This window comes from Passer domesticus, chromosome 7 (assembly GCF_036417665.1).
Source record: "Passer domesticus isolate bPasDom1 chromosome 7, bPasDom1.hap1, whole genome shotgun sequence".
NCBI classification, from domain to species: Eukaryota; Metazoa; Chordata; class Aves; order Passeriformes; family Passeridae; genus Passer; species Passer domesticus.
In genome coordinates this window covers 59,480,700-59,507,038 of record NC_087480.1, presented here as the reverse complement: position 1 = coordinate 59,507,038, position 26,339 = coordinate 59,480,700, and the positions used below count along the sequence as shown (strand labels likewise).

At 43.2% G+C, this 26,339-nt stretch overlaps 1 protein-coding gene across 2 annotated transcripts in view; it reads left to right on the top strand.

Annotated features, from left to right (window-relative positions):
* Positions 1 to 819: 819 nt before the first annotated feature.
* LOC135305421 (FRAS1-related extracellular matrix protein 1-like) overlaps positions 820 to 26,339 on the top strand; it is a 93,454-nt gene continuing 67,934 nt past the window's right edge. The window contains exons 1-6 of one of the 2 annotated variants that reach the window (XM_064429037.1): positions 820 to 1,267; positions 2,172 to 2,431; positions 4,562 to 4,720; positions 8,142 to 9,373; positions 10,156 to 10,300; positions 23,714 to 23,978. Coding sequence is in view for 1 of the 2 variants with exons in the window: in XM_064429038.1 (XP_064285108.1) it covers positions 10,225 to 10,300; positions 23,714 to 23,978 (341 nt within the window). In the remaining variant the exon portion in view is untranslated. The remainder of the gene's footprint in view (positions 1,268 to 2,171; positions 2,432 to 4,561; positions 4,721 to 8,141; positions 9,374 to 10,155; positions 10,301 to 23,713; positions 23,979 to 26,339) is intronic. The other variant, XM_064429038.1, reaches the window with a different exon arrangement.

Here is a 26,339-nt window from a genome sequence, read left to right as displayed (position 1 = left end):
TTCAGAAACTGTTTTAAACATTTTTTATTTCAAGATTCATTTTTCAAGGATGTAGAAATTTTTCCTTTAAATGTTAGTTTTTTTGGGAGACTTTTTTGTGGAGGTCTAGTAAGCAGTAAATGACTAGTTAAATAATAGTAAAGTAAAAGAAAACTAATGCTGGAACAAAGGCAAACCTCTGAAATATCACTCAGAAATTAATCTGTTCAGTATCAGCACCCTGATTAGAGCAATACTAATGTGCATGTGCATATGAAGAGCTATTCTGAGTCTAAATTGGTGACACAGGCAGGGGACAGTTTAACCTCTGGCATTAGCTAGAACTGGGCAGTGACAGGAGCCAGTGCAGCAGTGCTAATTAATGCACCCTGAGGGGACACAACGAGGCATTGGCCCTGTACACCTGAGACACACTTCTGTCAGCACTAAGGTGCCAATTACTGTTCTCTCATAAAAATAACCCATGTTAAAAAAATAACAAAAAGGCAAAAATCCAAGTAATATGGATAAAACAAGATTTAGCCATAAAATTATCAAGTGGATTTAGTAATGCATCTCCCCAGTTTGTTAATAACAAGGCAGGATGAGCTCTGTTGTAGCTGCTGTTATGGAAATGCAGAAGTTTTGTTGCTGGGTTGGGCAGCAGCATCTTTGCTAAGCTCATTTACCCCAGCTGCTCTGAGACCTGCCAGCTCTCACTTCCTTCACCTTGGAGCAAACTCCACTGGAGAGCAAAGACAAACCTCTCAGGGCCACCACTGCAGCGAGCATGGAGGTGTCTGGGAAAGGATCTCTGCCTATACTGATGGTGGGCACAAAACAAACCTCTTTTGGACTGGGCAAGAAACCAGAAATTCCTATTTTCTAGCTAAAGATTAGCAGTGTTTTGTCCTTTGTAGGTGCTCAGTTTCAAATAATTTAATAATACAAATCCCCAAACACAACAGTCCTTCAGCTGAAAACCACTGCACAGAAAACCAAGATGCAATGGGAGTATGGGCAAACTCCTGGCTTTGTCAGATGGCACGTTCTTGATAAATGAGGCAGGGAAGAGGTTTGTCCACACTAGAGGCATATTTAGATGGGTTTGTCTCAGCAGGTGCTTTTGGGGTGTATGAGGAACATTAAACATGTATCCAATTGAAATATCTCAGTGTTTCTGAAGAAGACCTTAAGGATCTTCACATCACAGGCAAACCTGAGCACAGCTTGCTAGAAAATGCTCTTTCCCCAGCTGGCTAAAGAAGATCAATGCTGAAATTTATAGGTATATACCCCACAATATGCTACTATTCCTCTAAAAAATATTTTATTAGAGTTTAATATGGTAATAGTGCCTGGTTGTACGGGGCACTACTTTACAGCTGGCTGGATGGTGGAAGAGAGGAACCATTTGGCAAATCAGGCCAGACCAAATAGCATTCATTTGGTTAATCACCAGCTATTAAAATAGCATCAAATCATAGCAACCTATTTGCTTATAATTCAGTGCACAATTTTCTGCACAGTATATTCATAACTGCTGTACCCAAGCTAATTTTAAATGAGCCAACAAAGCCATTTTCCACCACTCTCCTGGGAAATGAATCTGTGGACTGATGGATCTTTCTGCTTCTGGGGCTAAGCCCCCACAAAATCTGAGCTGATGACATTGGTGGTTTAACTTTGAAACAAACTGATTTCAGATATAGTCTATTTTTTAAAGCTTGGTGTGGGTTAAAACTCTTGCATTACTCCAAGATTCATCTAACTTCCAGTGCCTAGAAGGTTATACCCACTATGTTCTCTCCAAACATGTATGTTCAGGCATCATTGCAGATCACTTTGTGAATTCTATTAGAGACAGCCTTCAATAGTTCCCTGGTGGTTCCTGTCTGTCACCATGAATTCAGCAAACAATGAAATCCCTTTCCTTCTAACTCAGGAACATATCAATAACTTTGAATTTGGTCTTAAAAGAGTTGATCCTTTATTTCTGAGAACTGATATCTCACTGCTGAAGTAGGAGCCCTGTACCGTTGTGAGGAGCAGAACAGTAGAGCTGTGGCCTGCGCAATGATTACATGTTTTTAGTAGTGAGGAAAGAAATTGATGAGGGTGTGTTAGTAACACGTACACAATGAAGTTCTGTTGCTTGTAAATATTGTTCACACTGTTTTTCTGTATTGCAGTACAGCTTGTAAGTCTTAATGATGAGCCTCTGGGCTCAGCAGAAGCTGAGGAATGAATGTTACTTGCCCCAAGCACTTCTTTAGTATAAAGAAAGAAACGGACAGTTCAAAATTTCTTCTCTGACACTGCTGGTGTCCTCCCAGTCCAGCTTCCCCACCTTTAATTTAGCTGCAGAGAAATGAGGACAAACTCTGGCTCTGAAGGCAGACCCAGCCTTGCACGTATTCCCACAGCGTCCACACTCATGTCAGTGAAACAGGTACGTGCTTACTTTTAGGAATGCAGTGGGATACGGGGGGATACAATGAAACCTCAGAGCCATCTTAAGGCTATCTGAATCCTTGGCTGGGCATTTCATTCTGCACGTCAGTTGATTGGTCATTTTATCACCAGTTATGAAGTGAAATTAGATAATCTTGCTGCCATATGGTATAGAGTATTTATAGTTTAGTATGTTTTCCATATATGTGCACTAAAGCCTGCTTCAGGGATTTGTTACGGTCCTTGTGTTTACAGGATTTGGGTCTTGGGTGAAAGAAGAAATTGACAGTTGCTAATGTTTGATTTAAACTGATACTTCAGAGGCCACATGAGTGATCCCTAATTAAAATCAATTTACACTTTCTGTCCTTTGCCAGGGAGGCTGGCAGGGCTTTCCAGACCAGAGCTCATGTCCACCCAGCTCTGCTCCCCCTAGTAGCATTCAAGAAGGAGGGACTTCAGGGGACAGGGGAGAGGCCTGTGGAATGCTGGGGATGCTTAACCTCCACCTCAGCTCCCCTCCCAAAAAACCAGGAGAGCCCAGGGACACCTCCAGCTGTCTTAGGTAGTCTGAACCCTGGAGCATCTCTCCAAAGGTTTTTCTCTATGTTAGGTTTAACTGCTAATTTCTTACTTTCCATCAAAATGCTCCCCCTTTGAAATTTTGATAAATACGGAGCTACAGAATTAATTATGTGGGACATTAGTCATTCAATATGTGTCATTATTGTCTCAAAACAAGCCTAAATGACCACACAAGGGTCTTAGAGATCTGCGTTTGGAGCTCCCCCAAATGTGGTAGAACAGGAGTGTATTCTCAAAACTAAACACTGACTGGTGCAGACACCAGCACTGGGGAGTTGTATGGTGTAAATACCCTTCATACAATTTTCTGACTGCAAAACTGTGCCAAGCTCTAGAGCAGTGGTATGGGTCTTCTTGAGACCTACATCCCCCACTCCTCACCTGTCTCTGCTGCCATGTCTTGGTCATTTTAACTTGCAATGTCAGACAAAACAGAAACTGGCTGAAGCTCAACCAACCATTTTTAAAAAGCAGTAAATAATAGTAACAAACAACAAACTTTGAGAGAGGAAAAGCAATTTTCAATCACCCTGTAAGAACTCTGTGAGCACTCAAACAAAGAGGAGTTAATAAATGTTACAGTCAGGTTTTTTTGGATAGGATTCTTGCAGAATATGATTTCATAATCCCCTGTCTCTAGTGAACAACAAGACCTCTGTAAACACTCAATATTCAAATAGAAAATTGTTTCTTGTAGGCTTCCATGGCACAAAATAAAAGCTCTGTAAATCTGGGCCTCCATATGTGGTTCTCAGCTGGTGTAAGTCCCTGAATGAATTACATGTGAACAGAGAAATTAATGCTATGCACATGGTGGCCAAACTTGAAAGCAGAAATTGCAACTGAGACTATACTGCAGCGGATTGTGAAATTTTTGAAGATAAATGGAAGCTTGAGTCCTTGTTGATGTAATGCAACATCGATGCATTTCAAGGGATAGACAGCTATCACAGTGAGATACTACAATACTGAGAATACATTTGGGAGTATAAAGGGATTTGCTCTTTAAAATCAAAGACTGAAATTAAAAAGACAAATATTCAATAATCCAATGTAACTCTGAACAAAAAAATTGGGTAAAAACTTCCCCCTTTTTAATATCTGTCAAATTACTGTGGCAGTATATGCTATCCATGTTTTGAGATGATTGTGCTCTAAAGCCACTTTTGTTAATCAGTCAATGCTGATGATGAATTACCCAAGAGTTTTGGTACTTTACAAACAGTTGCGATCTTTTTGTTGTTGTTTTCTTTCCCCCTTCTCCTCTCGACAGAGGAGGGAAGAATGTGCATGTTACAGTGAATTCTAAATGAGGCCTGTGCCTCCCCTGTTTGCAAAAAGCCAAGCAAAGCAGTAAAATAATAAATAAAACAAATGAAACCCTCTTTAATCCATTCATGAGCTCGAGTGTTTCAAGTAGGCCATAATATTAAGACACAGAGCTCTGAAAGAGATGGATCAGAGGAAAGGCCTATTGCTTAAACAATGCCAGCCCATTTAATTGAATTACGTATTTGTCAGCACTGTATTTTCCCATGTCCAGGATTCTTACCGTTGATTCAGGGCTTAAGGCCTAAATGGAAAGGGCAACAACTGCCGTGTATTTTGGTCCCGAACAAGCCGTGTCCTTTGAAACGGTAGCGCTCGACGCTGGGAAGAATGCTGGAGTGCTTTGCAGCAACAGAGGCCACCAGCAAAAGAGGTAATGAAAATATGTTACCCCCATGGATTCGACCTTGCTGAAGTATACCGAGGAACTTGACTGAGAATTTTTAAGCCTTATGTTATTTCTGTAACATTATTTGTATTTATCACAAGGACAACTGGGGTTGTCCTTGAACAAGAGGACAGGAGCCAGAAATTCATGACTTTTTTCTTTAAACTGATTTGGCAGAGTTTTCTTAAGTATAAAATCTATAGTTCAGTCAAGGACGCTACCAAATGTTCATTGTCTTATGATCAAAATTTCAACTGTTTTCCTTGATTTGTTGCACAAAATAAGCACTTGCGTATCCATCCCTCCCTCTATGGGCATTTTATGCCTCATGTGCCACAACAGGGCTGGTGGAAGCCACAGGTACCTGGACAGCAACAGCTCAGGCTGGAGGAGGAGATAAGGAAAACTTGCAAGTGTTAGGCCAGAGTATCTGCTCTGTTCCTTTACAGAGCTTCCCACTCTGGCATTCCCCTCTGTCTCAGCCACTTTGCCACTACTGTTATCTAGATAACAAAAAAAGGAAATTTCACTGTTTTTTCTCTGCTGTACCCATACAAGTTTTGTTTCCAGATTATTTTGAGGACAAGTGCCCTGTGATCACAAAGAGCATGATCATCCCTTTGCGCCACTCTTTCAGTCGTCTGTGACAAAGTTTTGGGAGCATATTCCCAAATAAATATCTCTATCTGGAGTAGAAATGTTGCCAGGGCATCCTGACTCTAGACAAAGGATGCTTGAAATTGGTCCCTCCATACAACTGTCCATATAAGAAAACTCTGCTGAGTCACTTCCTAAAATTCACCCAAATGCTCTGGAACTCTGAGTCGTATTTGCCCACTTTACTGACTCTTAGTCATATTTCATTACAGTGAGATTATGCAGCCTAGGTACCTCCTCTTCCATTGTGTCATACTCCAAATGAACACAAAATTCCATTTTGTTTTGAAGTTGGAACAACTCTTCCCAGATTAGTACACAAGTGACACAGAATTATGTAGGTTTTACTTGAAGAAATGCCATTGTGAAATACAAGTTAGCAGGGTTAACAGAGCAATGATTGGAAAAAAATTATTTATTTATGACCCTGCATGGGTCTGGCTATCTTAGCTGATAGATCTTAAAAATCTACAGTGCTTCAAAGCACACTTGTATCTGCTAAGAAGCCCACCCATCTCTCTGCCACTCACATCAGCTTTTTCCAATGAATTTTTCCATCACTAGAAGAAGTGTCTTTGTTTTACGCAAAGTTCAAGGTGAGATTACATTCCTTTCAGCTGGCTCTAGTTCTCCAAAGCTGTGTCGAGGCACAGCTTTCCCTCCTGCTGAACACGCAATTTTAGTTGCATTAATTGTAGGCAATTTTTAAGAAGTGCTAAAATAGGTTCCATAAATAGGAATGTTATGACCCAAGGAAATGACTCACATGGGTGGAAGGATCTCCTGCTTGTGCATCTATAACCTGGCTCTACAGAAAATGTGCAGCAAAACTCTGGAGTTCTAATCTGCCCATAATAGAGTGGTTTCATTTTGTACTTCCAGTTCCATGGGGTTGGGATCACAATAAAGGGCACAGAGCTGTGTGGTCCCGTCACCTTTGCACCAGAATCTTCATTTGTCCCCCTAAAATGTTGTAGGAAGAGAAGTGTCACCACCTCCTGCCACAGAGAAAGAAGTGGCATGTAAAGAGGTTAAAGATTTGTGTGAGTTGGCTCAGGTATGGTGCATTGAAATTGAAATTTCAAAGCACTGAGCTAATCACTAACTTGTCCTTCTGCAATAGAGCAAATGGGCTGCACCACAACAGTCAAAATTTGAAGGACTTTTTGTAAAATCAGATTGAAAATCTTTTGCCAATCTCTTGCTGACCAAATTCAATGGCAAAAATGTTTCTGTGGAATCTAAAGATTGCATTTACCATCTTGCCTAATTGCTTTATGATACTTTTAGTTGAAATATGATTTAAAATACCACCTGAAATACTTCACTTTAAACACTTAAAAAAATTACTATTTTATCCACTACTTTTTTGTTCAAGTTTTGTGGGATTTGTATTTATTTTGATTTTAAGCACTCCTCTTTTTTTTGCCTTTTTTGTGCATCATGCAGTTCAGATGCATTTTAAACAGTTTCTGCTCATGTCTGAGCTCTGGTTCTAATGTGTACAAAGAGCATGGCTGCTCTGAACCTGCCACATGTTAAAAGGATGAATATTAACTTTTGTTTTTTCAAAGTGACTCTTTAATTGAAAAATTAAATATTTAATGAGCTATTTCCATCCAGAAGGGAGGGAGGAAAAAAAAATCCTGTGGTTCATTCCCAAGAAAAACTCATGCTGGTGTCTGGTACGCCGTCAGCGGTGAGCTGGCAGCAATTAGTGCTAACACAACCTGAATACAGGACACCCTTGGGGGTGCTGCTCTGCACCCCCAGCCCTCAGTCCCTTACCTGCATCCCTTAACATACAGCCTGTGTCCAGTATTTCAGCTGGAAAACAGCTCTGGCTGTGGTTCTTTATACAAGTCCTTATTCAATGTATTAGGGTAAAATTTGGTTCTACTCACATAAAACCTCATAATCAAAACAAATGGCATTTCTAATTGAGCAAGGCCCTCTCGGTAATGAAGGGCAGCAGTGCTGCTGAGATCACTGGTTCGTGTTTCTCTCCCTGTTCAGAAGACTAAACTAATTTATTTATGAAATCAAAGCAACCCACCAGATTAGCCATCTAACTAGCTTGCTGCGCTGTTTAGATTCACTCGTGTGCTCTCTCATGACATCCAAGTGAACAAGCTATATGTCAATGAAAGCGTTGGCGCTCCATCGTACATTATAGACTACATTGAAGTGCAAAAAAAAAGATCCTGCAGTGGGGCTACCAGCAGTAATTTTTTTTTTAGTCTTTTTTTTTTTTTCCAGTGAGCATATGCTGCGAGTGGGAAAGGACCGAGTAATGTAAACGGAGGTTTCATTAGCGATGATATGTGGCAGTCCCTGGGTGAAGGGAGAGAAAGCAAATCTGGGAGCACCTGTAGGCTTTGCAGCCTTGTACCCATGTGGCAGAGCATGTGCTGAGGGCAACGATGGGATCTGTTCTTCCTTCTCAGGATCCCCTCGTGTCTTCTGGTAAAGGCAGGGCAGGGTCAGCAGGTTTGGATGCAGAATGAGTCCCTCTCTACGCATCTGGCCTCCAGAAAGTGATTTTTGAAAACAAAAGGCAGACACTTGCATCCACAGGAAGTTAGAATATTTCTAAGAAAAAGGCAGAGGGGTCTGCTGGGATAGATTTTTGGTCCAATGTCACCCATGTACACATAATTATATTTTAAAAGTTTTTCTTTAACTTTTTTTCATAGATCTTGATGATTGCCCTAGCTGTATTTCCTCTCCTCTGACCTTTTCCTTGCAGCAGGTTGGAGAAGGTGTACAGAGTGTTACAGGATACCCATGCTGAATACCGAAGACTTTGCCATCACCATGGACACTGAGTATCCCATCATCAGCCTCCACCAGCTCATGGAGATGCTGGTGTGCCTTACTGGGGTGTGGCACTGGAACAGGCTGCCCAGAAAAGCTGTGGATGACCCATCCCTGGAAGTGTTAAAGGCAAGGCTGGACAGGGCTTGGAGCAACCTGGTCTAGTGGAAGCCGTTCCCACACATTGCAGAGGGTAGAATGCAACGGACTTTAAAGTTTCTTCTGACCCAAACCATTCTAGGATTCTATGATTTGCTGACTTTTCTCCAGCTGAGCTCCAGCAAGATGTGAGAGATGGCACTTCAGCTTTCCTTGTATTATTTAGCTGCTTTTGGCGCAGCTTTGGGCTGGAGCACAAATGTGATGAGGAAGAGCTGCAGGAGCTGGAAAAGGGATTCAGCCTGGAGAAAAGGAGGCTCGGGAGGGACCTCCAGGATCTGCACAACTCCCTGACAGGAGGGGACAGCCTGGTGGGGCTCACGCTCTCCTCCCAAATAACAAGCAACAGGACAAGAGGAAAGAGCCTCAAGCTGTGCCAAGGAAAGTTTAGACTGAATATTCGGGCAAATTTCCTCAGGAAAGGGCTGCCCTGATGCCCAGGACAGTGGCAGAGTCCCCATCACTAGAGGCATTTAAAAGTCGTGTAGATGTGGCATTTGGGGACATGGTTTAGTAGTGGCCTTGGCAGCACTGGGGGAACAGTCGGATTCGGTGATCTTGGAGGGTTTTTCCCAAGTAAATGGGTCTGTTTGCAGGGCTGTGGTGTGACGGGCAGCGGGCCCGGGCCTGTCCCCTCAGGGCCCGGCCGCGCGGGGAGCGCGGGCTGCGCGGGCCGCGGGGGGCCCCTGCCGGGGGCGGCCGCTCACTGCAGCCGGCCCCACAGCGGAGCCTTGCTCCGGTATTGCACGGAATGATTTTTTGCGTTTAATGTAGTCTTTTTAATTCAAAAAACATTTCATTATTCCCCCCCGCAGTATATTCAAGCACACGCTGTATGTATTCACCTGCATACACTGCTAGTTAAGCCCATTCCATGAACACTTTGATTCCGTGTTTTCCCATTTCCTTGCCCCAATATGGGTTGAAAAACCACACATGGTAGGAAGCAGCACCAGGTCTCCAGGAGCATTGTTTCCAGTCTTCTTGCAGCCACTGACTTTCCAGGTTACTTGTTAAATTTGGCTTGTGCTTGGCTGTGTTTTCCTGCCACAGTGAGCGGCAAGCCCCTGGCAAACCAGGGCCATGGACCGAGTGTGAAGCATTTGGATACTGTGGTGACAAGGGCTGTGTTTGTGCCCAGAGAATAAGGATTTTAGGGAGCTCTCTAGCCCTGAAAAGCAGATGTGTTGAAGAACACATCATGTATGAATCTCTTTTAAGTGCCCCCAAAATTTACTGAAGATACTGCCAGTATCTCACTAGCAGTTGAGGCCTCCCATGGGGACTGCTCCAAAGCGTGCTGAGCTTGGCTCACTCTCTGCTCTGTAAGTTAGCTGGGAATGAGTTCCAGAGCCCTGCTGTGCTGCTTCTGCTCTTGCATTTGCAGGAATCACAGCAAGAATAAAGCCTCCACCCAGGGCTGCTAAACACAGTCTTAACCCCTTGGGAGGGGTCCGAGCTACGAGGCAAGACAGGAGACCAGAGATGAGAAATATGAAAGCCTCAGAAAGCTCAGCAGTGGGGGAACACTGACAGAGGAGCAGCACCTCGTTTGAGTGCTACTTGGGCTGTGGGTTGTATGAGCTTACATGGGCATTAGCATCACAGCAGCAACAAGGATTTCTTTCAATGGAAGCAGGATGGGTTTTCTGTAGTGTTTAAAGATTAAAACTGATGTCTTAAATTCCAGAGAGTTGTGTAACTTTTTTTTTAATAATATGATAGCTATGATCTAAGTTTTTAGAGAATCCAGGATTTCTATTTTAATTTTCTCCTTTTTCCTGTAGGACTGATGCTGCTGTACATGCATAATGACACAGAAAGCCTAGAGGATAGTTTTACCATGCAGCTGACAGATGGCAAGCGCACAGTCCAAGGGACACTTTACATCTACATCATGCCAGTCAACGATGAAATCCCTCATCTTTCCAGGTTAGCTATCTAAGTGACATTCGGTGCATAAAGACTTACAAAGAAAAAAAAGAAATAAAGAAATGAGAGGAACTCATCTCAACACCAGCATCTCCAAGCCCACCCACATTACAGAGGAGATCTGGCTTCCATTGCATGGGTTGTCCCTGAAAGCTGATTCATAACAAGGCTGTGCACTCTGCTGCCTGGTACAGGACTGTGACAAGCCACACAATGCAATCCAGCAAAAACCATTCATGCAGAAAAAGCTGGTTTCTGGTCTCTGAGCAAAGGCTTGTTTATATTTAAGTTAGTGGCAAAACTCTGGTTGTCTTCAGTTAAGCCAGAGTTGCTCTTTTTCACACTCTATGTCTGTCTCCCACTTTCTTTATTCCCTTCTGTGTGTTTTCTCCATTCTCTTTAATCTATTTTTAACAGTGAATCTTCTTGGGAAGAACATGGTATGGTTTGGGGTTTTTTTAATATTTAAGGTCCAAAACCAGTTGAAGGCAGTGTTAATGCTCACACACCTTTCAAGAGAGCCAGAGTGCCATCTCTGGGAATAAAGCTTCAGAGAGGTGGAAGGGAGAGTAATATTCATTAATTGTCTCTCTTTGCCAGCAGTGAAGTCCTTCTGACATCCTTTCACCATAAAATAGTTTCTCATCAGGTTTTTGAGTGGCATGCCAGGTCTAAACCCTATCATGAGCATTTTGTTATTGGTCTGCAGAAGAATGAGGAAGAAACCTGGTGTTTTGTAAGACTGGGATGCAGGTGATGTGGTTTCATTCACTTCATGGCAGTAACACATGTTTTGGCCTAATTTGGGTTCTACTTTTAAGAATTCACAAGTAGAAAAATAAATTATGTGCACCTGCTGAATCCTTCCAGAAATGCCAGTTCCAGTCTGTAAAAAGAAGAATAAAATACTGGTTTTGCTACTTGTGTTATGTAGACCCTTTAAAGACCTCCACGGGCTGTAGGGAAAGAAGCACCAGCAAGGCTAAAACTTCATTGAATGGTGATGGTATTACATTTTCTTGACTCACAAAAATAGTTTGTAGAGGTAAAAATAATTTCTATTCTTATGCCAAAAGAATATTTAGGACTTGCCAAACAAACCTTTTGTCTCAAATTTTTATCCAGGTCCAACCCTTCCCACTAGCAAGGTTTGAATCCCCTTTTTCAGGTCTCAAGAAACTTGTTGGATCATAAAATACCTGGTGAACTCTAGTTGTGAAAAAAGTACAAGCCTTCTTTCTGAGGCAGAAATCAGTGAACATATGAAATCTCATGTTGCTCTGCCTGGATGCCTGGGGTCACTTTTTTTGCAGGGAAAAGCAGAAAAATCCACTTTGGTTGCCCCTCTCTGGAGGGGAGCAGCACCCATGGCATGCACAGAGGGGCATCAAAGCTTGAAACAGCTTTGGCTTCTTTCCCAGAGCATCATGTGTATATTTTGAAAAATTTCATAGAAGTAGTAAACAACATGAAGTTATAAAATGGACACGTGCCTCTCCTTCCTACCAGCATTTATTTAGGAGCTTGTGGGTGAGGAGCCATCAAGCCCCTTTGCTTGGGGGGAACACTGCCAGCCTCTCCCTTCCCTCTCCAGCCAGGTCCTGCGAGGTGTGATCTGCAGCTCTGTCATCTCCTTCATCCTGCTTTTTGCCTACTCCCTCAGTCTGCTTTGCTTATGCTTCATGTCTTTACCTCCTTTCCCCCATTTCTTCCAATTTCACTCTCTGAGGATGGTTCCTTGCTGCCATTTCTATTTTCACACACGGGAAACAGCTTTCCTGGATCTGTATGTTCTGTCCTTGGCATTATGTCTGTCATTACTGTGAGCAACCCCATGGAGACACCCCTTATTTAGTCTTTTAATTTCCACGTCGTTTTCTAGTCTGTCAGAGGTGAGCTTAATATCTCAGGTCTTGTTTATATATTCCCAGTCCATGGATCAAGTGGAGCCCTCTCATAAGGGAAGGAAATGTGCCCATATTACCATTTTCCACGAAGCCATGGAGCTGGAAGTGCACTCTTCTTCTGCACAAAGCCATAAATCCAATTCTTAGTTTCGTCAAAACCCGTGAGGCTGAAGGGCAACATAAGAAAAAAAGTCACATGTGCATACGTGGCAAAGCTTTCTGTCCCAGTCCCACAGGAGCAGATTTGTTGAAATGTTTTTTAAAAATTCTATCTGCTCCATGCTAAGAGGAGCCTGTTCATGCTTAATAAATCGGAGAAATTGCTCACAAATACTTCATCCATATGAAAGTGTGAGCCCTGTACTGCTGCCAAGAGACGTGAGACCTGTGGTGTCGTGCCGAGTAAGTGATGGCCACACGAATTAGAAAAGCTTAGGTACAGATCCCTCGCTGCCACAGTTTTCCCCAAGATGTGAAAATATAACAGGGAAAATACTAAGCAGCATTCAGTCTTTCCAGCCAAATCTGCCTCTTTTGGACACAGTCATGGGCCGTGTACCAAGCGGTGCAGGAGAGACCAAAATAACATCTTTAAACAATCTGAGCTGCCTCTTCCACTACTGTGAAATTAGAAGTAACTAAGAAATAAGAAGCCCCAGAAGGGGCTGCTGCCTGTCGCCCTGTGCTGGGTGTTGTACCAACACATCAGTGCTCTTCCTGCTGCAGGTCATGCAGAGAAGCCAGTGGCCTTTCTTGCAGCACATGCATGTATTTTAATTATTTTTAACCAGATTTGTGAACTTAACTAATTTTTTCCCAGTCTCTCTCCTTAGTAAGCTGCTTTTCCCACAGTAACCTTGAGAAATCTCTTAGTTCCCTTCCAGGGGAGAAAGGGTGGCATTGGAAATGTTGCTTTGAGTTTGGACAAGAGGTTGTGTGAAGCAAGTAACTGCTGTGCAACGCTGAGCTCAAGGAAGCCTGCCTCAAGTCATTAAATCCCCCTTGCTAAATGGGCAGTGACTGCTGCTGGTTTGTTTTTTCAGCAGTGCCTCACTTCCTGTTTCTTTCTTTACTTTATTTTTTTTTCTCCCCAGGAATATGGGCTTGGAAGCTGAAGCAGCTGACAAAAAGCCATTTCCAGTACTGGGTCACAAGCAGACACCAAAGATGCTTCAGGGGATGTCCCCATATGCCCAGATCTGCAGCTGGAGGCAGCAGTAGCTTTAGGGATTTTATTCCTCCTTTTTCCTGGGGATGAGTGAAATCCCCAGCCAGCTCCTGCAGCAGTAGGCTTGTTCTGGTAGTAATTTAGTCCATGACTTGGTTTGGTTGATAGGGTAAGCAGTGAGACCAAACACAGGTTTTTATCTGACATTTTTTCCTGTGTTGAGATGGATCTGGAAGGTCTTGTGCAAGATTTCTTTCTTGTTTCCTCCTTGTCTTTGCCTCCAGATGCTCATGGCTTCTGTCCCTATCCCACTTGGAGTGAACACAACACACCTATGGAACACCAGGGCAAGCTGGAAGCCATCCTCAGCCTCACCTTGCAGCATTCCAGCTGGGGAATAACTCAGAGAGAAAGCTTTGCCTCTTGGGCTCAGACCCTAGAAACTTCTTGATGCACATCTCCCTCCACCATCCTTCTCTGTAATGACACATTTTAGCTGACTTTTATGTTGGTTCACTAAGCCACTGTGCTGTCTTCTTCCTTTTATAATTAAGCAACTTGAGAAATCCTTTGAGGTCAATAAATTCTGAGGAGGCTTACATAAAACAGAATATAAAGTGGAGAGCCCTGCCATCAGAAGCCAGTAAAAGTCAGTGACACCTCTGCAAATGGCATTATGTCATTGCCTAATATTAGTAAGAAACAGTAAGATTATGTTTTTTTGTTCAGAGCTATAAAAAGTAATGAGTCTCACATAATCTACTGAAAGGAAGGGGTGGGGGGGGTGCATGAGAGGAGAGAAAGGTGACTGGAAAAGTGAACTGCCATTTTTTTGGGCATCCTGAGTGCATTAGTAAATCTAGCTCATTACAGCCAAATAGACTTTAATGTGCTCTGTCCTGTGAATTCAATTTATTTTGTTTTGCTTTGCTTGCTGGGAACACACACACACACACAACCTTTCAGGAGTCAGGTGGTCTTGTTTCAGTAACTACAACATAATAATCAGAAGCCAGAAAATATTACAAGGAAGTCAGAAAGGGACTCTTCATCAGGAACTTTGAGGATAGGACCAGGAGTCATGGATGGAAATTTAGGTTAGATATATGGAAGAAATTCTTCCCTGTGAGGAGGTGAGGTACAGGGACACATTGCCCAGAGAAACTGTGGATGCCCCATTCCTGAAAGTGTCCAAGGCCAGGTTGCATGGGGCTTGAAGCAGCCTGATCTAGGGGGAGGTGTCCCTCCCCATGGCAGGGGAGTTGAAACTAGATTAATTTAATGTCTCATCTAAACCAAGCCATTCTGTGATTCTGTGACTTTGGGGTGGATGAGGATGGTGTTATTCATCCTGGGTCATGATACAGTGCTGCAAGTGTCTTGGATGCTGCTGATCCCAGCTCGATGAAGCCCAGGGCATTATTCCCAGTCTTCATAAACAGGGTGAAATATTTACTTTCTCTCCATAGGAATGTCTGTGCCCAGCCAACAGATCTGTGGAGTCATTCATTTCAGAAGAGGAAGGAAGTGACCCTCTGAGGGAGGCTTTGTGCTCCCAACCTGAATACGCAGGTTGTGTGGGAGTTAAATACGAGCTGTGAGGGCTGGGGATGCAGCAGAGCATTGCCCTGCTGCAAGCCAGCAATCTGTGAGCAATGATCTCTAATAAGGACCAGGCTTTATAGGGAGGGCCAGGCAAGGGCTGGCTCTCATCCTGCTTGGTCCTGGTGAAGGTGGAAATCTTCAGAAGGGGCTAAGAAAGAGAGTCCTCTGGACTGTGATCAATAAATACCAGTACTAAATCTCAGACTGGGCTGAGGGTGGGGAAATATTTTAGCAGTGATATTCTGCAACCAAAGGATAGGAAGGTTTTTTTTCACACACCATAGCTGTTCACTAATGCATGCATGAACTAACTGTCCTTTCTGTCAAGCGTCTTCATTAGTATTCTTTTTCTTCCTTTACTGGCGTTAGATTGAAAGAGAGATTATACCAAAAGTTGGCTGGCTATCAGTTGGTCCAATTTTGTGTGTTTTAAAATGTGTGCTTTTTATAGGGCTAAAAATTGGTCCGGAGCCTCTGTGTAAGCAGCAGCTACTAGGGCTGGTGGGTGTTAGCTCTTTCTTTGGATCCCAAATTCATTCTCATATGCTGTGGGATTACTTTCCAATATGTGTAAGTCCCTCAAACACCACAAAGTGTTTCTGGAGCTCATGAGTGCTCATGAGTGGGGAATAGTGCAAGTGACTGTAATCAGTGACTGCTAGTGTCAGGATGCAAAATAATCCATATTAATCCATGGAAAACCAATACATGGTGGCAACTCTAGGAGGTGCTTCAGCCTGGGGATTTATAAATCATAGGATTATTCAGGTTGGAAAAGGACCTCTGAGATCATTGAGTTCAAAACCTTGACTTATCACCACCTTGCCAACTAGACCACAGCACTAACTACCACATCCAATCTTTTGTTGAATAATTCTGGGTTGAAAAAGGTGCAGTTTTTTATGCACAAAGCAATGTCTTGTTCACTTCTGCTCCTCCATGCTCTACTGACACCATGCTCCTGTTCTTCTGTCCTGCTCTTCCTGTGTATGTCTCAAGTGATCCATCTCTGTGTGTTTCCAAGATATTGCTACTATTTCCTAAATTGCCTTCCTGATATCTCATAATTTTTCTTGCTTTGCCATGGGTAGCAAATACAAATGGTCAATAAAGGGTGACCTCCTCAGGGTCATCAGAGTTGCTCTTGCCCTTTTCTCTTTTTCCTTTTCAAAATTTTATCCAAGAAATGAGAACCTCTGGATTTACCCTGAGTAGAAAGGTATGGGGTCACACAGCAGGTGCGTGTCGGCCCAGCACCTCTGACTGTCTGCAAGCACTGCCATCCCTCCAGAAACCCTGCCCGGGCCACAGCATATGCATGGTGCATGGCTTTATAGCCCACACACCACTGAGCCAAGGCTTTCTGGAGTGAGCCAGCGCTGCACAGTTGCTCTCCACATGTGTCGCAGGTTTGGCACGTCTCCGAAGAGTTGGACCCTGCTCGTACGTGCTGCTCCGAACGCACCCGCTGCAGACAGCTGGGGAGCCCCCGCCAGCCAGATGGTCGAAAAGCTCTCTGCACCTGAATCCTTAAAAGCATTTGTTCTCCAAAAAATTGTTTGTTCTGCAAAAAGGGCTTAGCTGAGACGTGGGCATCTCTGGCTCCGTGCGGGGGGCTGGTGCATGAAACCATATCGCGTCCCTTTGCCCATCCGCTGCGAGCGTTACCGTGTCACCTGGGGTGTGAAGCTGCTGCTTGTGGTGTCTAGACTTGTGATTACTGAAAATTAATTAAACTGAAGGAAATTAGGCTGGAAGGGGAGTAGGCTCCTGGGAGGGGAAAATGGAAGAGAGAATAGGATACTGGTGTTAACCCTTTCCAGCTACTGCTATTAAATAGAAAGGGCTCATAAATACTCTCCAGGTCACTCAAATACATGCAGACAGAGGGTTGGTGTGATTTCAGGAGCTCTGCTCCTTACACATTCAGATCCTGTGCAGGCAGTGTTCATAACCCAGGTTGGATGAGCGCATCAGAAATGGCAGCCCATTCTCCCTCTGCCCACATCTTTTAAATAAGTCACTTCATTGTTAGCCAGACCTGAAATAACTTGCAGATCAGCAGTAGGTTTGAAATGAGCTGGTGTGACAGTGGATAAGGTCAGGGGAACAGGAATGCTTGGATAGAATCCAATAATAAATCAGAGCTTTATGGGGACGGGACAGGAGACTGGATGCGCAGCAGAGGGAGGTGTTTGCTGGTGGATGGGTCTCTTCTTGCTTTTTCTTAGCCTCATACCTGCTCTTCTGTCTCTTAAAGTCTCTCTTATATAGCTTTTCAGCACGGAATCCAAGTGCTTTGTGCCTTCCCCTTGGCACACAGCCACCGTCTGGCTAGCGAGCAAGTACAAACTGTAACACCTGGGTGTCAGCTATGAACATTAGGGTGTGCTACAATGGACCCATCTGTAGTACTTGGCACATGCCGGAGATTTTTATGTGTGGTTGGCTGAAAAGCAGGATCAGAGAGAGAGAGGAGGGAGAGCAGGGGAAGAGGGCTCCGCTGGGCACGCGGAGAACATCATTTTGGCAAAGGTGCCAGTAGGTTTCCATGGGCTTGTCTGCTTCTTTGCTCAGCTCATGCATTCAATAAAAATATCCAGGTTGTTTCAAAGAAAAGCAGGAGTATATTTCCCAAAAAAAGCAAGCCTAGAAGCTTCATTCTTTGTCTCTGGAGAACAAGGCTTATGCTATAACTAGATTTAATAAGAATACATTTAATAGTAATAGATATAATAAACCCCTGATTTAATAATACTTAGTTTTACTGTTCTTCCATGTGTATCAGGTGCTGTTGATTGACCCCCTGAGCACCACAGCATTTCTAGCTGGGTTTGGAGGCAGCTTTGACGATGTTGTGCCCTGGAATTAATTTTGTTTTTGAGAGTATGGACAAGGGCTGCCTTTTGTATTTCCACACTGGTATCTTGAGCCCAAAGAGTCACGATAGTTTCCAGTTTTATTCAATGAATAGAAAAAAACATGTCCCCATCTGAAAATGTCTATGTTTCCCTGAGAAATCCCAGGGAAGGTAGGAAATGAGTTTACAGCAGTAAAAGGAGCCATAGCTTATTGCATCAGGTTAAACTAAGTGAAAACTGCAGTGCACTCAAAGGAGAGGAAACATTTCTTTTTCCCCTTTATGTGGCACTGATGTGTTTTAAAATGCATAGGCAAAGTTTGTAGTTTATTTCCTCCAAAGGGGCCAAGTCCTCCTGGCATTCTTATGAACAAGCTCATTAGAATAAAATCCATTATGCGCATAACTAATGACACAAATTTACAAATCTGTTGACAATTATGACCACATCCCTCATTGCATTTGCTTGTAGCTCACTGAAGTGACCAGGTGAAGGAGTTCAATCCAGAAGTTTTACAGCTCATGAGCTCCGAGTGCAGCCATGTGAGATTATTTCCCAACTGGATTACAAAGCTGTCATTAGGCAGGGCAACTTGGGAGGACCAGGGCACGAGACCGTAAACTGTCCTCAGGAGACTTGAAGTCATTTTGAAGGCAGGGTGAGATATTCCTGGCTGCAGACACCATTATATTTTTATATTTTCTTTTTAGCTGGGGAGGGGGAAAACACATGCGCATGCACACAAACCAGGGCTGTTCCAAGTAGTGCCTGGCGTCCTCTGGAAATGAATGGAAATTAAATTGAGACGCTGGTATCCTCCGAGTGTTAAATATTTCCAAGTTCTTGCCAGGCGAGTATAATTTATTGAATGTAGGTTTTGTGAAATAGTGCTCCTGTCAGGGGGAGATTGGCACCAGAGAAATGAAGGCGGCTAATTCTCAGGGGGTCCTCCCTGGCAAAAACCCTCTATTGAGTCCTCATGCTACTTGTGCTCATAACTGCCGAAAAACCAGGAGTGCCATCTGCAAACTGTGATTCATAAACACTCTGTCAGTCTGCCATCTACCCTGACATCATAAAATAACAAGAAGCAGCATTGTAATAAAGAGAGGAGGTTTGCAGTCGACCAATTAAATGCATCTAATTTATTTCTGTTACAGCTGAGGCTTTATTTATTAGTAAACAGCTGCATTTGTTACACTTCTCTCTCCCCCCCCCCCCCTTTTTTTCTCTTTAGCAGAAGTGTGCCAACTGGCACTTTTGATAATCCATTAATCCTAAATAATCATCTGGGTACTTCATGGTTCGTAGTGGGAAAAAAAAAATTGAAAAAAAAAAGGTTATTAAAAGTTAAAATGTAACCTTGCAAGGAGGCTGGAGAGTGCTTCTCTGCTGTGGGCTTGCATGAGTTATGGTAAGCTTAAGTTTGCAGGCCAAGTCCTACACTCAATTTACACCTGCGAGTAACTGGCGTGACAGCCAGCTGAAAGGGCCATAAATCCAGGAGCAGAATCTGGCCCTGGGCATGCTTTTTTCTTTAGGACAGCCTGTTTGTGGTACAAGAGGAGCATTTTGCCTGTTTGGTTTACTTGCCTTCTCATTTCTCGGTGCTAACTTCATTCTCAGCAAAGCTAAAAATCTGCTAATTGGTTGTCAAAGTCTAATTAGCTGATATTACCAAAAAAAAAAAAAAAAAAGAAAGAAAAAAAAAGAAAAAGATAAGTTTGCCTTTTATAATTGGAGCTGACCCCCATCCCCCCTTCCCCTCCCCTTGAACCCCCTGGTGTGTGTTAATTGAGCTGCAGGACTTTTCAGTGTATTTTAATGCTCTCTCCTTTTCAGTGCTCTGGAAAGGTTTGCAGTTAATGAGACAATAATATGTATAATCAAGTACAAATGCAGTAAAAGAATAGGTAAAACTGTCTGGAATTGGGATGGTGTGTGCATGTGTGGAGAGAGGAAGAGGTTCACCAGCCTCCCTAAAGCTTCATATGGTCAATAATGTCCCATAATTCTTAATTTTCCTTCCTGGGAATTCCCCTCCCCTTACAAGGGGGAATTTTTATTTTGCTTGAGGATGTGTTTAGTTAAGGGGAACAAGGCTGTACTGTGTGTAGTGGTCAAATGAATGTGATGAGGGTACTCAAGAGGCCAAACCAGGTGAAGCATAGAGGGGAGAGCTTATAGCTGATCACAACTTCCTCATGAGAGGAGGCACAGGGGCAGGCACTGATCTACTCTCTGGTACCCAGTGACAGGACCCAAGGGCATGAAGCTGGGTCAGGGGAGGTTGTTTAGGCTGGATATTAGGAAAATGTTTTTCACTCAGAGGATGGGACAGGCTCCTTAGGACAGTGGGCACAGCATCAAGTGTGCCAGAGCTCAAGAAACATTCAGACAATGCTCTCAGGCACATGGTGTGATCTTAGGGCTGTCCTGTGTGAGACCAGGAGTTGGATGATGATGATCCTGGTGAGTCCCTTCCACCTCAGAATATTCTATGATTCTGTGATTGATCTCTACTGTATTTTATTCTCTCTGCATGTGTGTTTACAGACATAAATACAAGATACCCCCTGGAGCCAGAAACCAAGCCCACTTTCAAGTCTGTATGGGCTCTTCTTCCCATAGGATCCCAGAACATTCCAGTGGGGAGTTAAACACCATGGAGAGCACCTGCCCTGCACTCCTGCCACGGCCACCTCTGTGGGAGCAGCGCGTGCCACGCTGTGCCTTGTTTTGGTCGCTCAGTTTTAAAGCCTGTCTCTTGTTTTATGTTAAAAAAACAATGTTCAGAAGAAGTGAGCACAGGTGGGTGCTCTATATATGGGTGCTCTTTTTCAATATGTATAACATTGAATTTACTTACTCAGTCATGTTTTCCTCTTTCTCCTCCTCCCATCTTCCTCCTCCACACCTGCTTTCAATCAGTCCCCTCTGCCCCGCCTGTCATCCTATCCTCTCTGCTGCTTTTACCACAAACCCACTAATGTTATATTTCAAGTCAAACTTTCAAGCCTACGACATTTAAGCAAGTGAATTAAAAAAAAATCCAAGTGGCTTCACCAGCCTTGCAAGGCAGGGAGCTGGCGTGGCCCCGAGGAGCGTGCGGGGGATGCTGCTGACCGCTCGAGCTGCTGAGGTCATGGGGCTTCACCCTTCCTAGCAGTTGCAGTCTGTTTTTTTTCCTTTATATCTGAAAGTGCTTCTTGGCTTTTTTTCTAGAGTCTATAAAAAAATGAACATATTAAGGCCAAATGTTGCTGCTAGATGAACAACTTCAGATGTACGTGTCTTCTTGTCATGCGTCACATAGGCTTAGAGGGGTTTGACCTGACCATGATGTGTATTGGGCTGGTAAAAGAAAGAAAGAAGAAAATCAGGCTTCCCAGAAGATGAGCATTTATTTATTCTTTAAATTATTGATATAAACTGGGAAACTTTTTTAAAAGTTATTTATAGCAGCCTTCCAGTACCTAAAGGAGCTACAGGAGAGCTGGAGAGGGAATTTTGACAAAGGCATGGAGTGACAGCTAAAGGGAGAATGGCTTCACACTGACAGAGGGAAGGGTTAGATATTAGGAAGAAATTCTGCGCTGTGAGAGTGGTGAGGCCCTGGCTCATGTTGCCCTGAGAAGCTGTGGATGTTCCATCCCTGGAAGTGTCCAAGGTCAGGTTGGACAGGGCTTGGAACAACCTGGGAGAGTGAAAGGTGTCCCTGCCTATGGCAGGGAGTTGGAAGAAGGTGGTCTTTAAAGCCCCTTCCCACCCAAATTATTCTAAGAATCTGTGATTGTTTTAAATATTATCTACTTCACGGTAACCAAAGTGTACTAGTTGATGGCTGACATCCCAGTTTGGGTTTGTACTTGGATCACTGTGACTTAAGAAAGGGCTTGAAAGCCTCATCCTTAGGCTCATAATTAGGGACATAAGGAACCTGATTCTTCCCACAATGTTAAGCAAAGGGAGTGTATGACTGCCTGGTCAAAGGACTGATCAGGAGGATCTTCTATATATCATGGGGCTTGTGGCAAAAACACTTTCAAGCTGCTATGGAAAACCTAGCCCTTTTTTCCATCTGGGCAAAGATAATTTGAATCACCTGCACTTGCCTATTTCACTGTTGCCTCTTTATTTAATCTTATTTGTTTGGATTTCTTGTAAAGAAAATGAGTCAGTGTGAGCACTGCATCTACTTAATCATCCTAGGCTTGACTGTGGACTTCTGAAACCCTTGAGCAGATTGCAAGCAAGTCAATGTCCTGCATTTCGGGCTGCTTCCTGCAATGTCGTCCTGTTCTTTGCCTTCTCAGGTCCTCTCTCTGCACTCCTTGATCTCAGATTACTTTTGGAAACAGTCTGAAAAGGAGTCGCCATTCAGTGAGATTTCATACAAATTTAGGGTAGTTCAAAGGTGCAACCAAAAAGTAAAAAACACCCCATTTCTTCTCCAACACAGCACGAACAATTTCTCTAAATGCTACAAGACTGGTGAGCTCTGATAATGTTGCTTGTGATGGCAAAGGGGTTGGTTATTTTCCTTTTGTTGCTTTTTCTCAAACAGAATTACAGTTTTTGTTATATGAAGGTAATCTAGCTAATTGTATTTATATTTTGAATTACTCAGATGTTTTAGACTAATTTCCTCAGATAACAGTCACTTCTTGAATGTGTCAAGTCTCAGCCACACTTTTCATTTGCCCTGCTAGCTGCATGGGAGAAGTGGAGTTAAATGAGTTAATAGCAAAGATGAGCCATCAAATGGGGCCAAAAGCATGGAAATTGATGCACATTTTGTTGTGGAAATAAAATTTTAAATCCCCCCAAGCCCTGACAATCACTATACTCAAATGTTGCTGGCAACCTTCTCCACTTAATAAGGAACCTGTTGTTTTTAAAACTCAGTTGGCAACATAATAGACAAGAAACAGAAAAAAAGCTCCCTTGGAGCCCAGGCTAGAAATGCCACTATTGTATATTGTCATCAGCAGGTTGACTGACAGCAATGGAAACTGATTGACGTTATTCTCTTGCTCTTGCAAGAGAATATCCTCTGATAAAAACTTGTCTCTGCTTCTGCCTTTGGCAGATCAACCCCTGTGCTGACACACTGATTTAGATATGTTTTTAAAAACAAGTGAGGCTATGATAGAAAAGGATGAAGTGGATATGACGAGGTAAATCACTGCTACTCCTCTTCTGAGAAGACCAGTTCATCTTTCCAGCAACCTCAATTTTCTGGGGCTACTCCTTTGTACAAGTGAGAATTGCCCTGGCCCTTGGCCGATGCAGTGGAGCTCCTCATAAATAAATCCAATGGAGCTGGAACCTCTGTTGCTGAGGTTACAGCACCACTATCGGCTTAAAACACAGTGTTTGTGCTTAATGCTTAGTTCATTAACGCGCCCTGTCCATTGGCTCGTTTGGATCTATTAACATAATTGTTCTTTCTAAACAACTGGGTCATTCTCTCTGCCCAAACAGAAAATCAAAGCTGGCTTCGACATTTTGGACAAATCACACAGCCAGATAAAAACATGGGCTCCTCTATAAACTCACCCAGGCTGAGGTTAGATTAAAATCTTGTGATTCTATTTAGCATCAGCCCTTAAGTGAGACTCTCTGTGGGGCATATTTGAAAACAAATGAGATGGCTCTGGAGCTTTTTCTGTTGTAAATGTCCTGTCTGTCTCTAAACCTAAAGCAAAAATATTTTCCCAGCCTATTCTGATAACATTCTTCTCCCTACCCTGAACAGAAGGGCTCACTTTTACCCTATTCTCTCCTGGTCTGGGATGTAAAAAGGAATATTCCCCTTTTCAAATTTCTCTCATGTTGGTTTCCCCTTTTACCGGTTTCATTTTTTTAGGTGACATTGTTCTACTCGCCAAACCTGTAACTTTAACAGAGGGTGACAGGGTGACCTTGACGACAGATGTTCCTGTGGCAACAGATGGCACTAGCAAACCCGAGAAGCTGCTGTATGCCGTCTCCCTGCCACCTGTGCATGGTCAGATTGAGCACATCAATTATCCCGGCGTGCCCATTTCCAGTTACAGCCAGTTGGATGTGGTGGCCCAGAAGGTCTCCGACGTCCACGACAATAGCCATGGGGCTGGTAAGGAGGCACTCAGGTGAGAACACCTCCCCTTTGCACACCAGTGTGCTGAAATCCCTCATCCAGAGAAGGGTTAAATCTGCCTCTCCTTCTCCCGTACCAGTTGGTGCAGTATTTAATGAGTGATGTGGTTGTGGGGAAGAGACTGCTGCAAACAGTAACACGATGTAATTTTATCATTACAGCAATTACATACTTTATTAACTGTAATGGTGAAGTTGTATGGCCAAAGGCAATAGGAGTCTCACAGGCTTAGGAATGGGGTGTAACCAGGTAGGCTTTCGTACCAATTAGCAAGTGAAATCAAACGATTTAAGTACATATAAAGAATTTACCACGTTTCTCGAAGATGCCAGCGGTGGAAAAGGAAAAGCAAGAATTCCCCATCTGTGACTGTTGTTGCTTTCTGGGCAGTTCGTTCTCCTGAAGGGGAAAAAAAAAATAATAATCGTAACATTGTCTGAAATGATCAGGAGAACTTAATCCAGATGGTGGTGTCATTTCTAAGAAAAAGCATATGTTGGCCATTATGATACTTAAATATAATGGTTTTACATTCCTCTAGTGGGCACAAAAGGCACACAACAGAGTTGGCGGGGTTTTTTAATCTTCTGAATGGTGGCAGTGGTGGTGGAGTGGTGGGAGATTTTATCTTCCAAATGGTGTGTTTCCCAGAAGACATGGCAAATTCAATTGAGGAGAGCCTGCTGTAAAAGCCGTGCTCCTGTGGAATGTAAATTTGTGCCTTCCTCCAACCAGTAACAGTGGAGAGGTTTAATTTACTGGCCCCTTTGGATGATCATCATTTTTTTTATATTCTTCTGGCTTCTTCTTTTTTCTTCTTCTTTTTTTTCTTTAACATGTTTTTCTTTCCGATTTGCTTTAAAAGTTATTTACGCTCCCTTTGCAGCAAAGTGGGCACTATAACTAATTTTATTCTTACCATGATTAACTATGAATAATTTCCTAAGAAATGAGTCAAATTAACAAGGGGAAGAAGGAATCAATAAATCATGAAAGCAGCCTATTTCTAAGTGGGGTTAAAACCACCATTAAATAAATCACAGACTCTAAATGATGACCCGCTTGGATATGAGAGGGGGAAAAAAATGTCCATTTAAATTGCAGTGAAAGGAAAAAGGAAAGTGAGGGCCAACATCTGTGGCCCCCACACACTGCACAAGGAGGGGGGCACAAGAGAGGGAAGGAGCTCCACAGAAGGACCCTGAGACAAGGCAGAGATGTGGTTTCCTTGTGATGGTTACCCCAGACCAGCTGTGGGGAGGCAGCCAAGCAGGGATCAGAAAAGCTCTGGTTTTTGGATGTTTAGGCAGAAATGTTGTTTAACAGCACCTTCTGCCTCCATCCCTGCTCTGCGCAGGAGCTCAGGAATGCAGGGGCTGACCCAGCCTTGCTCAAAATATCTCAAATATTTTCACTCCTCTTTGATATTTTATTTTTTTCATTTGTCTTCGTAGGGTTAGTGACAATTTAAACTACTTGGAGACCATTCCAGCACCAGGCCCTTAGTGCTTCTTAGCTGGTTTATGTTACATCCTTTTAATCTTGCATTAAGGATCGTACTTTGTCTGGTGTCATGTTGAGTGCAGTAATGTTACCTAGGGCTAGATTTCCATCTTTCTTGCTCATTGAGACTTAAAAATTTTAATTTTATACAAGGAATACCATCACTTTTGCAGAAGAGTGGCTCATCCATCTTCACACCTATATGTTAGGACATCTTTAAACTGTAGAAATTGGGTAGACTTTCCTCCTTGAGTTTTCTATGGGAAAGAAGGGGTCAAAATGCTTATTCCTTAGTTAAAAGAAAAAAATAAAAAGGGAAGGGAGAAGCAATTCTGGTTGTAACCTCCCGTTTGCAATTCTTTTTATGATCTTCTCTCCTCCCTGAACACATTATGAAATGGCCCCAGCTCACTGGGAAGGGGTACCTATTGCCTTGTGTTATGGGCTGTTTTTTCAGCTGGTTTAAATCAGGATATCTCCATTTGCTGAAATGATGCTGTAGCCATTTAAACTGTGGCTTATAAAGTTAGTTCATAAAGTTGCTGAGGAGAGTCTCTTTCCTAATGTACTTTGTGGTCATGGGAGCTCATCTCTTTTTTTTTTTTTTGCGGCACTGGGAAATATTCCATTAACTCAAGCTGGTGTTGTGTCTCAGAACTTGTTTGTCCTCTCTCTCTTTTGCCCACCTGGCTGCCGTGGGCACGATTTGGTTCGGGTCTTTTGGCAAAGCTGTGCATGGGAGTGCAGGGTCCCAAGGCACAGCAGTTTGTCCCTGTTCACAACATCCCAAATCACAGGGCTTCCACCAAAAATCACTGTGAACCAGGGAAGCCTCGTGCTCTCATTCCTC